This window comes from Rhynchophorus ferrugineus, unplaced genomic scaffold (genome assembly GCF_030347505.1).
Source record: "Rhynchophorus ferrugineus isolate W39M unplaced genomic scaffold, kcgeb_rfMv2 rfM2, whole genome shotgun sequence".
Taxonomy (NCBI): Eukaryota; Metazoa; Arthropoda; class Insecta; order Coleoptera; family Curculionidae; genus Rhynchophorus; species Rhynchophorus ferrugineus.
Window position 1 is genome coordinate 39,496,967 of NW_027472581.1, and position 19,250 is coordinate 39,516,216.

Genomic DNA, 19,250 nt, shown 5'->3' on the forward strand with positions numbered 1-19,250 from the left:
ATTTCGTTTGCTTGGCAAAGAAAGAATTTTGACTGGCCATAAAAAGTACATCTACTATAACAATCTCAAGTGCAGAAAGTCATGCGTTAGTCCAGGAGCACCATCTACATTGACACCGAAGCTGACTATGAATAGCCATTAGGTCTAGCTCGGTATATAGCGGGATCAGCGAGATGTAGCTGCTAAAACAGAATGAAACTTTTACTACAGATATCTTCCAGTGCCAACTAAGCAAACAGTCGGACGCAAAAGTCATCCTCTTGTATGGTAACACTCGGTTACACGTTACAAGGGTTGAGAAATTGTTGTAGATCGAATGGGAAGTTCTGCCGCAACATTTTAATTATATCGATGTGAGGAATTGAATCGATATAGTTTCACCAAAGATGAAAAAAAGCTGCAAAAGCCCCGGAACTTATTTTTATTAATAGATACTGTGACAATGTTTTTTAAAAGTGTTGTTTAAAAGTGAAAATGATAATATGATGAATTATTAAAATATGCCACTCCAATTTCCCATGCGTATTTACAAAATCATCCTGTTAAATTGAATATTTGTTGTTTATACTGATATATTCAATTCCTTCTGGTATCCATGAACTTGACCGTTTGCAGTCCACGTCTTAAAGAACTTTGTGAAGATACTTAGGCCTGCAACGACAAAATCAACTCAATCACTTATTTGCTGGTTAAGTTCTGGAGCAGTTGATAGAAACTCTTGATTTCGAAATTCAATATTTGAATATCAGCGGCTATAAAAATGAAAAAATGATTGTGTTAGTGAGAAAAGGCAGTTATTAAAGTGTGGATGGAAAGTAAAGTTGGTGAAACGTAAGGTTGAAGATTATCTATGCTTAATTTTAATTTAATTTAGTTTAAGAGTTTAGATCCTCCTGAATCAATACAATAAGTTAAGAAAGGGTTTTAATTAGACATTTCGACTTTTCAATCTATTTTCAATAATGTGATAGAGACAGTGATATGTCCATAATGGTAAAGCTAGCAAAAAATCATGAAAAAAGTTGCGGTTTAGAAAATAAAATAAGATTTTTCATAAAGATAGCACATTTTCTGAACATCATCGCTAAATTCAATGCAAACTAGTAATTGCTTCAATAGCTTAATCTTCAAGCTTATTCTCCAAGTTGCGAGTTCCGGTTTTTTCTCACCATCAACAGTAATTTCGTGGAAAACCAATTTAATCAGTCGGAAGCTCGTAAAGGGGTACTTTGGAGGCTTTTTGAGGGTAATAATAGAACATAAAATATCTATAACAAATAAACTGAGCTGAATGAACAAGTGAGGTATTTGAAGTTATGAACTACATTATTTACTGTTTTTAATAAAACAGAATAAATACATATTAACTAGCATACATTTTAAGTAGCAAACGAATATAACCATTAAATATGATAAATTTGCCTTAATGAAATAGTAGTAACAAACCAATATTTCTTATTGTATGGAGATAGTTGCTGTGACCTAATAATTTTAAAGGTTAATAGGACACACAAATATTCAGAAAATTTCCTATCCATTGAAACAGAAGTGCATTCAAATCGAAGTGTATTGAAATGTAATGCTTGTTTTTGAAAATACCAAAACCTAAATTGAATAATACAGTTCCTATATATAGAAATCATGAGATATTAGAACGTACATAATTAATATACATTACATTTCGTAATTTATTTAATATTTGCTTATATTTACAGCTATTTCTGATTAGTATAATTAAACTAGATTTAATCAAAATACGTTGCGAACATACCTTGTTTCGGACTAATTACGAATTTTTTTATTTCAATAAGGTTCATTTTATAATACAGCGAACTTAAATTAAGTCGGTTAAGATAAAATCAACATTGACAAAAAGCTGCTTATTGCGAAATTTGTTGTGTCATTCTTGGCTGATTAAATGGTTAGTTACAGAAACTAAACTGTTTTATTAGAATGCGATACAAATTATCTATATCTTATTCTTATCTTTTGACTGACAATTAAATAATTTGTATTGAATATTGTACCAAGAAATCTTCAAAATATAGTATAATATTGTTCATGTAGTAAATACCCTATTTTACTGTAAAAGAAACACTAGATATAAATTTGAACAGAATTGGACACTCGTTTACATTTATAAATATTACCTGTTTGTTGATCACTGTATATTTTTAAAATCACTGGATGTGTTTGATCAGCTGGTTTTTTCAAATTTGTAAGTGAAACAAATGTTGATAATTCTTAAGCGGATAAATTCGAATAGAAAAAAGGATAGGAAGGAAAAGGAAAACAATATCTGATGCTGATACAAAATCGCTAATATTTGAAGGTGATAGATGTCCAGTTTAAATGAATTGTGCTCCTAATAGTTTAACTATTAAGATATGTTAATTTCAAAATATTTTCGAATTATTTCTTGAAGTATATAAATACAAAACTGTACTTACCAGTTGCTGGGACATAGTTTACGAGGATAATATTACGAAAAATATGTAAAACCTTACCTGAAATAAAAAGATTTAAATTAATTTCAAAAAAATAATAAAATAAATTTTAAAACTTGTTAATTACACTTCGAAAGACTTGAATACTAAAAATGCGGCTTTAAATTTCTATATATAAATATTACATCTACAAATATTTCTTATTTGTAGATATAATCTCCAATCTCTGACTTTTTATTGCATTAATTTTCGTTTAATTTTGTTTCAATTTTCATACCACACAATTTTCTTGTTTTTATAACATTTACAGTGCAGGATTATACCCTGTAAGAATACTTTGGTTAAATTAATCGTGGTTATTTCATCTTTGAATCACCTCTTTGTAGCAGCTTGCGAAATAGGGGGAAATATTGCCTCTCTGCTGTTTACTGCTCTCAACTTTTACTATAGTTTTTCGAAAGGTGCAAACGTAATAATTTATTTATAATTAATTTTTATTTGTGAGATTTTATGTTATATGTGCAAGAACTAACATGAAAATTTTATTTTTAATATGTATTATATTAAATAGTTTAGTAGAGTTATTTCGATTAAATTACTTTTTTTGAAATCACCAATAATTATTTCTTGTATTTTTAAGTAATTCAAATTCTGCCTGCTATATGACAAAAATGTTGTAACCTGTGCCTTTAAAAGACATTTTGTAGATGATAGAATGATAGATAGAGATATAAAAATAGAACGTTAACAACAAAGCCAGTAGCAGATCTGTAGCAGATTTTCAGTGGTGGTGAGATCTTTTTGCTACAGTGGACTCTTTCTTTCGACATTTTCTCTTTCTCTCTCCGAGTGCTAGTCAAATAATGGTAAACGGTGATGATGATACTTTTTATTACATCTTACATTAAATATTCGGAGTAAAGTCACATACACACACAGTTTCAAACAGGCAATAAATATACATGTTAACAGGATGATTGGTTTTCGTGGCAGCTCTTTCAATAATCAAGGTGAAATATAATCAAGTCTAGGATCCCTTTTAATATTGAGGTGGTTGTCAATTATTGGTCAATCTAATTATTGGTTCTATTAAACATTCTTTTGCCTGTAGTATTTTTGGTTTTGTGTCGTACCCTTCTAACTTTTTATCTTAATCTGATTTCTTCATAATTTTTGAGGATAATGATGATAATGATGAGTCAATCTTTTGATTAAACGTATATTGTTATAAGGATATGTTATCGTAGCGTATATCCCTGTTATCATTGTTTAGATATTTAATGTTGTTAAAACCATTGTAATCCTCTTTTGGAAGTGACTAACTTTTCATGTTATGAAAAAATCATAACGATTCTAGAGACAATTTCACCGCACCAAAATATTTTTAAAATAAATGAAACCCTTATAATGCAAACACTTCGCCCACGACATCTCACAGTCAGCAGCCTGTTATATATAGATTTAATGATATGCATTAAATGATTAATTTGTAAGTCAGATTGGTATTTTTCAACCTACGTTAAAACTCTTGCTTTCTGCTATTGTCATGTATTATTTCAAAAGCATTTTTCCTCGATTATTATGTTAAATCCTAAAGACCATTTTAAAGAAAGCTCTTACTCAATAGCCCTTGTAACTAGTGCTATTACCACTCAGAACAGAACTTCAATATAGCACAGCTTATCTTATTATCATTCGACGTGGTACAATGATCACAAATTTACACGCTCGGCTTACTACAGCAGCAAAACAATTGGACCATTTTCGCTGTTTATCTATAATACTCTGTACAAACGGTTCTAACGATTCCCTCGCTATATTTATATTAAAACCAAACAGAAGGTTATAATACTCGTTATTTTTTAGGGGGGTGGTGAATGAATGCCGCTCTAATAACCTACAGGGATGGATTGAGAAGGGTTTCGAAATGTCTGCTATCGAAAATTCAGCTCTAGAAAACTATTTCATATTTTCCTGAAAATATTTATACTGTTTGTTATAAACAAAATTATACAAAAATAGATTTTCATGGAAATCTACATATGGTTAAAGTTTGTTTATTTTCTTTACGGTTATATATGTACATAAGTAATACAACTTTGATTAACAAGTATTACATATTTAGTTTAATTATAGTCATGATATGTTTTCCTGGTATTTGTGGTGATATTTAGAAACTGTTTCTATTACGAAAATGTTTTAAAATGTTATTTAAATTAATACGGATTAGCTTCGGACTTTTATCCTAATTTACGGAAATTTAAAATTATTATATTAATTTAGTACGTATGGATCTCGTTAGTTCTAGCACTAACATTTGATAGTTTAAAAAATGAGTATCTCTCTTATGATTCTAGGTTAGGGATGCAGAAATAATATCGATATCTTCTGAAAAAAATATCGATACATTTTTGGCCGATATATCAATATATTTTTAACCGATATTTTTTGATATTTTTTCAAAATAAATTAAATATAATTCTTAATAAATTAGTACTTAATTGTAAGGTGAATTACTACTGAATTTTAAAAGTCCATAAAAAATATCGCTAATATTTTTAGGCTAATATTGACTATTTTTAGTTTTTATTGAAACTATCGATATATTTTTTGAAACTACTGATATTTTTAATACGTGTTGCAAAAAATATATGAATTTTTTTTTCTCCGATATATTGATATATCGAAATATCGATATTTTTTTCGGTGGCCAACATCCCTACTTTAGTTAAATGTCATGATTTCTTTACGCTTCAATATCTTAATAACCACAAAGAGTTAAAACCATTATTTAAAATCCAATTTCAGGGTACTGGAAGATAATTTGAATTAATTTTCTTGATACAACACTACATTTGAAGATAGTATGTTTATATTAGACTTATTGATGGACTAATATTTTATTTTTAATTGATAATTGGAATTCAAGCAACACACAAATATTATTGTAAGGTGCATCACTTTAAAGGTTTAAACAGACACTTTATATATTACAAATCTCCTAAAACAACAACACGTCAATCACAACAAATCAGACTTCATAAACAGCAGAATAGATTCTGGGATAATACATTTCTGGTACGTAGCTTAATAAGTTTAATAATATTTTCCTTAAGTTTTATTTAACTGATATCTAAAATTATCTAATTTTTCTATTAGATTCATTGAATATAGTAAATATTCAAATACAAATTATTTTCATATGTTTCAAATAAATTGAGCAATAATAGCAATAATAAAGTAAAATTGTACAACAAAATATATAGGTATAATTAACAAAAAATACAATAAAAATATATAATGTTAATACGTGCATCTTGTTGAAATGCATGAAAAAAATATTAACCTAGTTGCATATGATATAGCAAGCGGATTGAAAAATAAAGTTATTAAGTAAAAATATAAAGAAGACATTAGTTGACTTCCTCAAGAAAAATATGCACAGTTAGTTTTGGAAGAAAATACGGTACGTTAATACGAAGAAACGTGGAAATTAAAATGGTATATTTGTTCAATAGTTTGAAACCATTCCAGTGGTTTATAATATAATATAAAACCTAAATTATGAGTGGAATAGACACGTGACTTGAGAGAATATAATAAAAAGTGAAGTGAACGCAACATGGTAATGGGTTTTTCACGAAGATTTAGATCTAATTAGACCAAAACATTATAATAATAGATAATTTTGGTTTATTGTTTTGCCACGTTGAAGGTAATTTGTCAACACCATATCTTTTACATTTCTAAATTTGGCTTTAACATTTTCTCCTGGTCCCATTTTCTTGATTTGGAGTCATAGTGAAAAAGACAAGTTCCATTTATAGTCAGGAATTGATAAATAGTGTCATCCTGTGTCTAAAATGGGAGTTGAGGAAGTCTTCATAGCTTAAAATAATACCTCTATAATTGAGGTGATAATCCCCTATGAATACTAGCCATTATACACAAAATACATAGTACATAAAACTGAGAAGGGCAAGAAATTCTATTTTAAGTACTATTCTGTATCACAGAGCCTATATATACATACAATTAATATTCGAAATAAAGTATTTTAACAATTAATTTAATTAATTAAATAATTATATTTAACTTTGTATACTTGACTGGTGTCATCTCTTTTGTTGATCGTAGGTGATTTGTATTACTATATGTTTATATATATATATATATATATATATATATATATATATATATATATATATATATGTATATATATATAATAATTTATATTTTTTTTATATACACTTTAATATAATATTGATATAATACTTGAATTATTTTGAATATATCGATTTTGAGTATTAGAAATAACAATTTTGTGTCCATTGTTAACAATAATTCTTCCAAATAACTATGTAAGTGGAGTTATCTTAAAACAAATACTACGTTTTGAATAAGAGAAAATAATTTTATTAAATTTCGTATTGTTACTTTCTAAATGAGGACAAACACATAAAACGACAATAAAACGATCATAAATCATGTAAATCTTAAAACCTACAATATAAAATTCAATTGAAATAATGATAAGATCGGGTAAACATTTCTGGAGGTTTTGTCATTATCATTGTGTGTTTGAGGAGGATGATTTACTGCTCTCTGATTAAATATGAGGAATATTATATTATGCAAATATTTTTTATCTCTACTCCATTACAACATTTAACATATTTTTCCAGAACAAATTCGTTCTATGGCGGTACAAGATTACATCGGGCTTTTGATGATTCAAAAAAAAGTTTGTTTCATTTGAACGTGGATTATTAACACTTTTTTTACATCACATAAACTGTAAAATTTGTTTTATGCATTTACATTATTTAAGGTAATATTTATTTCATTACAACGATTGAAATTAATAACCAAAAGTTAACATTTTTGTGAAAAATTTCTATACTATTTTATAGACCTATAAATTAATTTTAAAGGATTTACAACATATGGTGATACTGTGTATTTAATCCTATCGGGTACCAATACCATTCAACATCATGTTGAACCTTTACTTACTGGCATTACTTTTCAGCATGTGTAATGCTGAAGTGTGAACAAAAAAAAAAACAAACAAAACGGACAAAGTTATTTTTCAACATGACAACACTTGACCACATGTTGCAAAACCTGTGAAAACATACTTGGAAAGGTTAAAATGGGAAGTGCAACTCCCCCCACCAAATGCTCCAGACCTTGCCCCTTCTGTTTACAACCTGTTCTATAATATATACAATAATGCACATATAGTAGAAGTAATATATTTATACATATATAACATATATACAATAGTTTAATATTTCAAATGTAGATACTAGATGTATTTTTAACATTTTGTAATGTTATTGAACACACTGTACAAAAATAGGAAGTTTCTTTTTATAATCATGTTTATGTTGAAAGAATCCAGTTACTTGACCAAAATAGAAACGAGTTTAAAGAGTACTAAGTCCATTGTATCAATGAACGATTTGGGTACAACTATTTCGTTTTTGGTTTATTTAAAAAATAAATTCCTTGTCATGTTTTATCATTAGTAACTGTTAAAAATTCCATAGAGAAAATATTTATCAATACATTAATATCCTCGTCTCTAGCAATCCATGAAGTGACCCATTCTTAATTTTTTTCATAAGTGACTGAAATACTAGAAAATAATTTTTGAAACGTATGGGTCGACATTATCACGTTGAAGAATAATCTGCTTCCGTGTTTCAGAGTGTTCTGGCACTACGTCATTCAATGGAAGCTTCTAGCTCATTAATTATATTCGGTAGCGATCTTCTACTATGGTCTAACAAATATAATTTAGGCATGACTAGATAATTCGCTTTGAAGATGTTGATATTTTTTTGGTCTTAACTCATGACATTCTACGCTTGGATTTATATTAATAGATCATTTATGGTGATAATGAAATGCAAATACTTCTTTCTTTTTTGTTAAAAACGCCTTTCAATAATCCGGGGTTTCGATACGTTTTGGAATCAATTTTTTCAATTGTTTATCATTGTTAATAATAGTTAGATTGTTGATGAGTTAACTCCCAATTATTTATAAACATTTTCGAGCAATTTTTCATACTGAATCACTAGAAATTGTTAGATGTTCTAGTTAATATTAATAAAAAATTAAAAAATTAAAATTCTCATTTAATCCGACCCTGCTATAATAACATATTATGGATCTGAGGCATTGTTACTCTATTGTAAACCTAAAGAAAACAAAAGCACATGAAAAGACCGCTTAAATCAATGTATAGCGCTGGTCTACTTAATGTCAATCATCCAGCCCATAATATGACAGGAGACAAGGGGAACCAAACAGCCGTAATGTTGTACAATTTGATAATCATACTACCCCTTGCGAAGGGATGAGTTAGTGTGATGTTCGATTATGACCGTACATTACAGTTCTCGAATTATGTTACAAAAAGTATGTTAAATTTTTGTATTCACTATTTTCCAATTCATTAATTAATCGCACGTAGAGTTTTGTAATAAAATAATATATATACGCATGAAAACTTGCTGATTATATAGATCTTTTTTTAAAATATTGGTACAATGAATTATTCTTTAAATATAAAATGTTATTTAGAATAATAAATTGTATATGATAGTTATATATAAGAACCAAAATACATTCTAACACATCCGATATGGTCTAGTGGCTAGGATACCTGGCTTTCACCCAGGAGGCTCGGGTTCGATTCCCGGTATCGGAAAACTTTTTTTTATTTTTTAGCAAATTGTATTTAAATAATAGAAGAAATATCATAGATAAAAATAAATTATTTTTAAAAATCGTTCTTCATCAGGACTGATACTAGTAAAATCATTGTATCGTAAAATAATCCATATCAAACGGACTGCAAACAGCATTTGTAAAAAACATTAAATCTGGTTTATCCTTCAGTGAATCAAAAACTATTGAAATAAATATGATAATAGTGATATAAAAACCCTGGCCTTTGCTAACCAATAGTTTTGATGTGTTTTAAATAGGTTTCTTAAAAAATACAACAGCTTGTGGATGTTACTCTTCCACGTTCATTATTCCTTATTATATTAAAGAAATAAGAATATATAGCAGCCCGTAATCTTTGTATGGGATATAATGTTGCATAACGATTTTTTTCTACAGTTCCCACAGTTTATTTTATGTTATTAAACTATACTGTCGGATTAAAGAGATTTATGTATTGAGTTGAGGAGATTATGTGCAGTCTTATGATGATAAAATAATGAACGTAAAAACTTTAATTTCAATTTGCATTTTTTTCACATACAAAATGAATAACGAATACCGTTTTCAATATAATGTCTGATTTTTCATCGGTTCTGCTTTTAATTCCGTATTATCCGTGGTTTGTCCTTGAACACTGAACGGATTTTATTACTTAACCTGAAGGTGTTGAAGGTATGACTAAAGTTATTAGGCGTGGCCGATTATTTGCGGTAATTAATTTATCGATTTTCTGGTAGTTTTTCTTGAATAACAACCGCAAAACCAACTAAAATATGCATATGGTATCGTTTTGTTTTGTTTGCGTACATAAGCACATGTTTTTCATTAGATCTCCATTACAACACATGTTTTGTTAACGTTCTTATTTTTAGTAGCCAATTCTTTCAATTTAGAGCGTACTAAAATATTTTAAAGGATAATTGTTACTAACTGAATTATGTTTAAGAACTTTTATTTATTCCTAATATTAAAAATATAGTTTATTATTTACTATATGTCTTGTACTTAATGTTTTGTATAAATACAAAAAATAAAATATTTTTGAAAGAAAATATTTAATTAACATGCTCTATTAACTAATTAAAAATAAATAGTTTGTTTCAAGTTGGTGTTATTAATATTAGTAATTATTGGAATTTGGCCAGAGTATTTAAGGGACTGTTTTTAACCCCAAACATCCCTCTTTAATGTTTTCTAACTACTTTTAATATAAATGTATGTTTTAAATTTTTGAATTAAAATAGCTCAAAATGCATTCATTATTTCGTAACAGTTATATATGTCCCATATTTTGGATGGCATTTTGTGAAAACCGTAGCTCTATCTTGAAATAATAAATAGTGTTCGTGACGTTTTAATAGTCAATGATGATTGTTATGCATATTTGGGTCTGTTGATATTTTTTATGTATTTATTCTTTGGGAGGGTGTTATATTTTTGATATTTGTCTGAATATATCTTGAATGGCAAATTTCTTTCAAAAGATATAGAGGTCTAGACCCTGGCTAATGGTTCTTGGGATATATGATTTTCTTCAGGATAGCGATGTTGCAGCCATACTGCATTGTTTAGAGTCACAGTTTGACGTTCATGATAAATTTATCGTATTAGATATATTGCTTTTATGATATTTTAGTTGCAGTTGTAAGTTTATTTTACGTAAAATACGTATAACATGTACGATTATTAGTGTGTTTATTTATTAAGGTTTTAAAATGTGAAGATTAACGAATTCTAAATTAAAGAATAACATTTTCAATTCAGATTAGTCTTACCATGGCCATTGAGCCAGATGGAGATGTATTATCAAGTGACTTTGCAAGTGATTATGCAAAGCATAAATATTTTATATTAACGTTATAGTCTGACGTCGATTATGTTTTATGTGTCCTCGTTTATGTTTTTTAACTCTTAAAATGAGGAAGAACTAAATAAATTTAAAATTCTACCAGTATGATAAAAATATGTACAATGACGAATGATTTGCATTTGTTTTAGGTTAAAAAACATAATGTTGCTATTGCATATAATATATTATATATATAAAACTGATTAAAGATATTTATTTTATCAACGACCAAGTTTATATTGTATTATATATATATATATATATATATATATATATATATATATATATATATATATATATATTAAAATGGAGCTATAGTGGTATATACGAATATACATAGAAATAAGAATTCTATTAGTAACTTCATTTGCTTCAAATTGCATTTAATACAGTGAATTGTCATATAGATTTATTTTCTCTTGAATATAATTTATATTTAAGGGGGTATTCTAGTTTAAAGACGGTTTAATTAAGTTAATTTAATCAAATTAATTAAAAAATTAGGGATGCTTGATAAAAGGAAGCATTTTGTTACCCCTTTTTAACATTTCTGAGTGATTCAAAATTTAGTAGAAATCTATTTTTGTCAGAGCTTTTATGTGGTAACATAGAACCATAAAATAATTTATATAGAAGGCTTACACCAAATCTCAAGTAAATAGATTTAGTAAAACTTGAGACACCATGCCAGTCGTCCCGAAAAATCTAGTTTCGACAAAAACGCCCACTGAAATCTCTTGAGCATAATGAGTTACATACACCAGCAGTAACTGAAAAGACAAAATAAGAGACAATACTGAGTAAAAGGTATACTTTTATTTACAGTAAAGTTGATCAAAGAAAATATTGGCCGGAGTAAGATGTATGATAAATTAAAAGTTGGAACAAGAAACATAGAGAACGCATGAGAAAACCGAAAAGTTTAGAAAGAAAAATTAAATAAAAATAATAATATAATTTTATATATTAAAAGTATGTATATTAATAAAAATCATAAGTATCATAATAGAATCATAATACAAGATATGCAAAAAGAGGAAGAATTCTTCATAAACTATGTATTGGTAGAGAGCGAAAACAGGAGCAAAATTGTCAATGAATCATGTCAAGAGCATTTGTTAATTTTTGCACAAAATTAACCCGGGTATGGTATGAACACCTTTCTTGATTACAAATGTGTATATTATTGTAAATTGTCACGCCACTATGCAATACTTTATCGAAGGTTCTAGTCAGATCCCAGAATACTCACCACCAAGAGGTTCCCATCAAAGATTATATATTAGTAGGGACGGGAAACCGGAAAAAGTTATAAATACAAGACTAAGACGAAGAGCAGAAATTGGAATTGATCATTACTTAGTAACATAAGCAAGATTTTTCTTTTGAGTCTTGTTATTCAGACTTGTAGTGTGCAATTTATCGGATAGAATAAAGGGATGAATCAAGCGCGTTTATTAATTTCTGGATAACATTAACTCGGGAATGATATAAATACCTTTCCTAATTATAAATCAGTATATTGCTATAAATTATGCAACATAGCTATGGTAGCAGTGTTCCCAGTGGACCAAATTGATTTATTACTGATGCTGGAGTTTCCTTTTATAAACTCTTACGTGATTTTTCTTGTGAACTCAGTTACTAATTGTACTATTAGATTACTCTAATTATTAGTATTAATCTCTCGATGTATTAAATTATTCTGATATATCACGGGACATTGAAAGCATTTTCAACATCTTATTTTGGACACTTACAGTTTATTGATCTTAGTCGGTTTAATGTAACGCGATCATACAGTGCATACTATATAAAAAAACGGGGTGTAGTTTAGCGTGATCTACAATGAAAAGTACTCTCAATACGACGTAACCCTTAGCAGTGGCTTGCTGGATTTGATCTGGCATCGATTGAAATGAGGCGAAGTAAGCTATGTCACTTTGTATAGCTATGGAATGGGAACTTTTTTAACCAGCAAATTGGTTTCAGTAAATAGAAAATAATCGTTTGTTTTTTTGTGAATTAATTTTCAGCATACAACGCGGATTTTACTGCTTCAACAACTAGGAGTACCAACAGATAACAGAGAAGCTAGATCTAGATAAGATACGACAGATAAACGTCAATATAAAAGACATTGAATATGAACAATACAAAAAATCAATCAAGAGAGAAAATTACCAAATCTAACAGATATTTGGATCCGTACAGAGTTCCAACGTCTTTCCTTCAACTAAGAAGTATACACATATACAGGAATAAATCTTAGCAACTGTAATTAATTAAGTAGAACTACTGCCATTTAATTAAATAACAAGGAAATTTCATTTCAAAGTTTTATTTGGATTGGCGTCGAGTTTGGCGGGAGGGGGGCTATTCAATGGGCGACTTTGCTATAATACTGGATTCTTTGGCGTACAATTCGAAGTATTCAAATTTCCATATCGATTGCATAACATCCGGGGGTGAGGGGACCGGGTGGAAATTCTAGCCAACATAGGCGCCGTTTACTAGATATTACTTCGATAGGGCGGTAATAATGGATAAACTGTGATAAAATCAATTACATGTTTCACATATTAAAGCAGCGTGATACTTGCAGAGTTGGATTGTTCATATTGTGTTCTGTAACTTTATTATAGATACTAAGTTTCATGTTTATTGCGTATAGAATTTGCACATGTTCAGTAAATATTTAAACTAGTTAAAACTGATAAGCTTAAATGCTTCATATTAGTATGTAGTTCACTTTATGTATGTAGGCTAAATACACTACATGGAAAAACACTAATTTCAAAATATTTTAAATAAAATAAACATTATTATTATTATATATTAATATTTTATATATTAATATTAATACTTTTAAATAATTATTTTTGTTTTAAATAAAATAAAAATAATTTAGATTATCGCCAATTTTGAAATGTAATTCTATAATATACTAATATATGTATTAGTTCATAAAAATATATTATTTCGGCAGGAGAGAAAGGAAGGAAAAAACGCTTTTATTATATGACGTCAGTATACAGTTACTACACCATGAAGTTAAGCTTTTAAGACCAAAATTATGAATTTTAAAGTCTATAGTGTGTGGAAACGCAGATAAAATGAAAAAATAAGCGACATTTGTGTCTTAAGATTGTTGTGGAAATGTAGAATCTATAAAATTGATAAAAAAATATTTTTTCAAATATAGAAAATATATTAAAAAAAAATATTTTTTCAAAAAAAGTTATAATTTCCAGATCAGTGACTTTTTATTTGGATAATTAATGTATAAAGTATATTTTTTAAATAGGGATAATTTTTGATGCTTTTGATATCCTCATAGCAGCCATGACTTTACCCTTACGTAATTTGCTCTGATTACTGTTTGTTCATGGCGGATTCATGCATTTAGTGGTTTTATTTATCTGTTAACATAATTTCATTATATAAATACAATATTTTGTATTTATAAGTATTTATTTACCATAAATATTTATAACTTCAGCTGATTTTTTACTTTCTGTATAAATTGTTAATGTTTTTCACCTCCCAATATTGATTCCATAGAAGTATTGATAGTTGTAAATGAGAGAATGAGAAAATTTTAGTTGTAAAGTAAAATATTAATATTAAAAATCTAGGGTTTTTGAAGGAGAGTATCGAATTATTGTTGTGGAATTTCTGCCTTTCGATTAGTAAGTGAATTTTGCGTGGTTTAGTATTGATATTTTATGCTTGCCGATATATCGATATTTATTTTAAAATATATATCGATATTTTTTAAAATTTCGATATTTTTCGCCGCGCCGACATACCTACCTTTAACCGTAAGAATAAAAACACCTATGTAACTTCCTTTGGAGTTGGTAACTCTCTTTGATGTCTCTCTTTTGGATTAGTTGGATTTTATATTTTAAATAGATTTTTTCACTGAAGTTTATCTAATTAAAATTTTATGATTTTCATTTAAAGCTTTCACTGATTGAATTTTGTAAAGATCAAAGTGGATACTGTACTTCAATCTTGCACACTTCAGTGCTTCAGTGCACGTTTTACTACTAAATCCGTATATTGATCGAGTGAACGAACGAATTGAATATGTGATCAACATTTCCCCCTTAACTCGCATTAACCATTGAAGCATTATCCAAATTTAAAATATATACTTTTCTAATCGATATAATGTATATTGAGTTTTGCGTCCATGAATATATTATTCTATTTATAAAACTATATAAAAATGTTCAATGCCATCGAAACTATTTATATCAAAATTATTGTTTACAACAAAACAAGATTAATCATATTCCAAAATAAAAGCGATCAACATAGTTCTCCGAGAACTTATTCTGTTCCTGATATAGAGTGGGCCATTTATTGGTTTTCGTCAGCGGTTAAAACTATATCTGCAAACACTTGAAAGTAATTGTTGCTTTATTCATAAGAGTACAGCATTTTATAATTTATGAAACACAATTTCACTTCACTTAAATGGTTATTTTGGCAATAGCCTATTCTTTTATTTTTCGGTGACTATTTTATGAATATCGATCGATTATTGTCTATGAATCGTTGAAGAAATATTTATTAAAAAAATATTCTAATTAAAAATAGCCCAACGGTATCAAATCGAGTATGTGGTCTGGCAAATAAAAATAACAAAAATCAGTTACCAATTTTCTATAGTGCATTTTGTTTACAATTATATTGTTATCATTTTGAGATAAGCAGCATATTAAAGTCAGTTTTGTGATGCAAAGGCTTTTTTATTTGTGATCAAAACTGATGATAATTAGGAAAAATACAACAATACATATGCTACAGCGAATATTCTTACGAATAAATTATCGAATAAAAAAACAAGGAATACATATTGAGCTTTTATTATAAGAATTGATCATTGTGGTAAAATTGATGAATCTTGCAAGGTATATTTGCATTTAAGCACTTCTATGCAGATTTGCACTGTTGAAAAATCATTGTGAAGGAAAGTTGTATTAATTATGATCTATAGTAATTTTTCATGATTGTTTAGCCAATAGACAAACAATGCTGATTTATGACATTTCAGACAAATTCTGATCATTCATAAAATGAAATTGAGAATATTATGAATACTCCCTTGAGACCATCGCAGCTGTTGAACGCCATGAAATATAACTAGGATTAATTAATTAAAAATATTAAGTCCTCAAAAATATCAATTAAGAAAAGATACTCTAGATATAATCATCAAGCATTTTATTTAAAAAATAGTAATTTTTGTCTGATTAAGTGTACTTACTTTTATTATTATATTTTATAGTTAAGGTTCCATTATAAGTAAATCAAGTGATTTAGATCTTTAGTGCAAATTATGTTCTAAATTTTGATAATATTGGGTCACCCCAAGTATTGTTGTATGTTGTGTATTTAAAGATACACTTTTTAAAATCTTTTATTCATTTAAATCCAATCCAAAGTTCCAAGGATTTAATGGAAATAATATGATGATATAGTTTATTAAAATCGTTAGGGCATTCGAGATTGATATAAAATGGTAGTAATGATGTCAGACCGGTATGACTTCTGGAATCTAATGCATACCTACCAATGATATAATATAATTAAACATAGATTCACTGTTATATATATGGATCAAAAATATTTTTAGTTGAGTAAATAGCAGCCGAAAAAATCACCAAAAGTGACTAAAATCAAATCACCCTACAAAAATAGTATCAAAAATGGAGGCGGGCGGGAGCTTGAAGTGCGAGTGAGAAATAGTATGTTCATAAATAAATTCGGTTTTCTAAAAATTATCTTAAATTGGAGATTTTTGAGAGATATATTTGAAAATAACACCGATTAGCAAAGTAAAGAACAATATCATAAAAATTGACTTGAACTCATAAAACTGAATTAATACTAGAATGTAATAATGAAGAACTATAGAACATGTTTTGAAAACTGTTTTTTATTATAAATAAATATTAGTACTACATGATATGTAGAAGTAAATTATAAAGCTCGCAAAATAATCCATATACATAAACAAAAAGCCAAAAATAAATCAGAATATTAATATTAGATGCAAGTGTGGGTGGAATTATCGTCGGCATAAATATGTTAGTGTGCTAAAGAAAGGCATGACGAGCAAAATATCTTTAGAAATACTAATAATTGTAACAGCTGTTACTTGACACATGTACGTTAAACGTTTATATTCGATAAAATGGATCATGATTAAATATAGTCGTTATAACAGGTCAATTGAAAAGTCCCCGGTCCACGATACATAGATGGCACTACTAGAATTAAAACCATATGTTTTTTAGTTAGCCCTAGCCCTCAAAATATTTTTTGTAACATCTTTATTAGATACGCTTTATGAATTTATTACTACTTTTCCTATGTATTTGGATTAATTCACAAGCAAGACGAGTGCGAGAAAACACATCAATATGTATTCCTCAATTATAAAATTGTAATTATTTATTAATTATTAACTTATAGCTATAGTTTCCACTAAATGTATACACTTTATATAAGTTCGTATGATTTTGTTCGCTTCAATCTCCTGACAGCCTGCGCGGTGTCCAGCAGTTGTATTGCCTCCACCCTCAAAAGATGCGTGTATAAATTTTACAGCTGTAGGATCATTAGTCTGTTAATTATAGCATTTTGAGTGAAACAACTTTTATTGTGAAAAAAAAATGGATAAAAAGGAATTTCGCGTGTTGATAAAATATTGATATTTGAAGGGAAAAATACGGTTGAAGCAAAAACATGGTTTGATGCCGAGTTTTCGGACACTGCCCCAGGAAAATCAACCATGAAGGATTGGTATGCTAAGTTTAGACGTGGTGAAATGAGCACCGAAGACGGTGAACGCAGTGTACGCCCAAAAGAGGTTGTTACCGACGAAAATCCACAAAATGATTTTTGAATGACCATAAATTGAAATTGAAGGAAATAGCAGACACTTTTAAAGATATGAACTGACTGTATAAATCATATCATTCACAAATATTTGGGTACGAGAAAGCTCTTTGCAAACTGGGTCCCGCGCGAGCTCACCTTTAACCAAAAAAAGAAACGACGAGTTGATGATTCGCAGCAGTGTTTGAAGATGAGTCAAGTGTAATAAACCCCAGTTTTTGCATCGATATCTGACAATGGATGAAACATGGCTCCATTATTTCACTCCGAAGTCCAATCGATAGTCATCCGAATGGAGTGCACACGATGAACTCGCTCCAGATCGTGAGAAAACGCAACAATCTACTGGCAAGGTTATGGCATCTCTATTTTGGGATGTGCATGGAATAATTTTCATTGACAACCTTGGAAAGGGAAGGACCATCAATAGCGACTATTACATAACGTTATTGGACCATTTGAATGACGAAATCACCGAAAACGGCCGCGTTTAAAGGAAAAGTAACTGCCGCTTTACCAAGATAATGTACCGTGTCAAAAACCCACGAATTTGGCTTCGAATTGCTTCCTCATTCGCCGTATTCTCTAGATCTAACCACCAGCGGCTATTTCCGGTTCTCAGATCTCAAAAGAATGCTAGCTGGAAAGAAATTTTCGTCGAATGAAGAGGTAACGTCGAAATTGAGATATAAAAATGGTATCGAAAAGTTGTAGGGTCGCTGTAATCAGTGTATTACCCTTGAAGGGAATTATGTTGATAAAAAAAGAATAATTTTACCAAAAAATGTGTTTTACTATGGCAGGCCGGGGACTTTTCAATTGACCTGTTATTCATACCAAATTCTGTCGCTTCAATAACATAATTATAATTAATACAAAAAATTATATTCAGCACGAAGCCGACCCTGTTTTAAGGTCGAGTTGCACCCCCAAGTCGCCGCCACCACCGCCCCTTTACGACCCCCCAAAACAAACCCAACAACTTCATTCTTAATGAGATTTTGCCGGATCCATAAATTTTAGCCTATAGCTCATTCCACAACATTAATTTCATTGCTAAATACTCGCTATAAATTATAATATAATGAACAAGCCAAATTGGGATATAAATAAATAGTTTAATTAAAATCGCAGATATTTTTGTTTAGATTGAAAGCCGGCTCAACAAAACGCGCTCTATACAATTCGGTTTAATAGATATATTTCAGCTTTTCAGATTTTATACTGGTATTATGTTTAGTTGGTTTATATAATTTTATGTAGTTGTTTATCAGTTTTATAATATAATC

At 28.7% G+C, this 19,250-nt stretch overlaps 2 protein-coding genes and 1 non-coding gene across 14 annotated transcripts in view; 2 read left to right on the forward strand and 1 right to left on the reverse strand.

Annotated features, from left to right (window-relative positions):
• The window catches only part of LOC143192067 (TOX high mobility group box family member 4-B), a 434,710-nt gene that overhangs the window by 81,031 nt on the left and 334,429 nt on the right, over window positions 1-19,250 (reverse strand). For 2 of the 12 annotated variants that reach the window (XM_076397555.1, XM_076397541.1), the window contains exon 1: window positions 2,451-2,502. The exons of the other annotated variants lie outside the window; for them this stretch is intronic. In XM_076397555.1, coding sequence (XP_076253670.1) covers window positions 2,451-2,465 — 15 coding nt within the window. In that variant the 5' untranslated portion in view covers window positions 2,466-2,502. Of the gene's footprint in view, window positions 1-2,450; window positions 2,503-19,250 lie in introns of those variants that run through there. 12 annotated transcript variants of the gene reach the window in all.
• The window catches only part of LOC143192070 (ATP-dependent DNA helicase Pif1-like), a 599,413-nt gene that overhangs the window by 36,317 nt on the left and 543,846 nt on the right, over window positions 1-19,250 (forward strand). The gene's annotated exons all lie outside the window — the stretch shown is intronic.
• Window positions 9,100-9,171, forward strand: TRNAE-UUC (transfer RNA glutamic acid (anticodon UUC)). The gene has a single exon. It is a non-coding gene; the product is annotated as a tRNA-Glu (tRNA).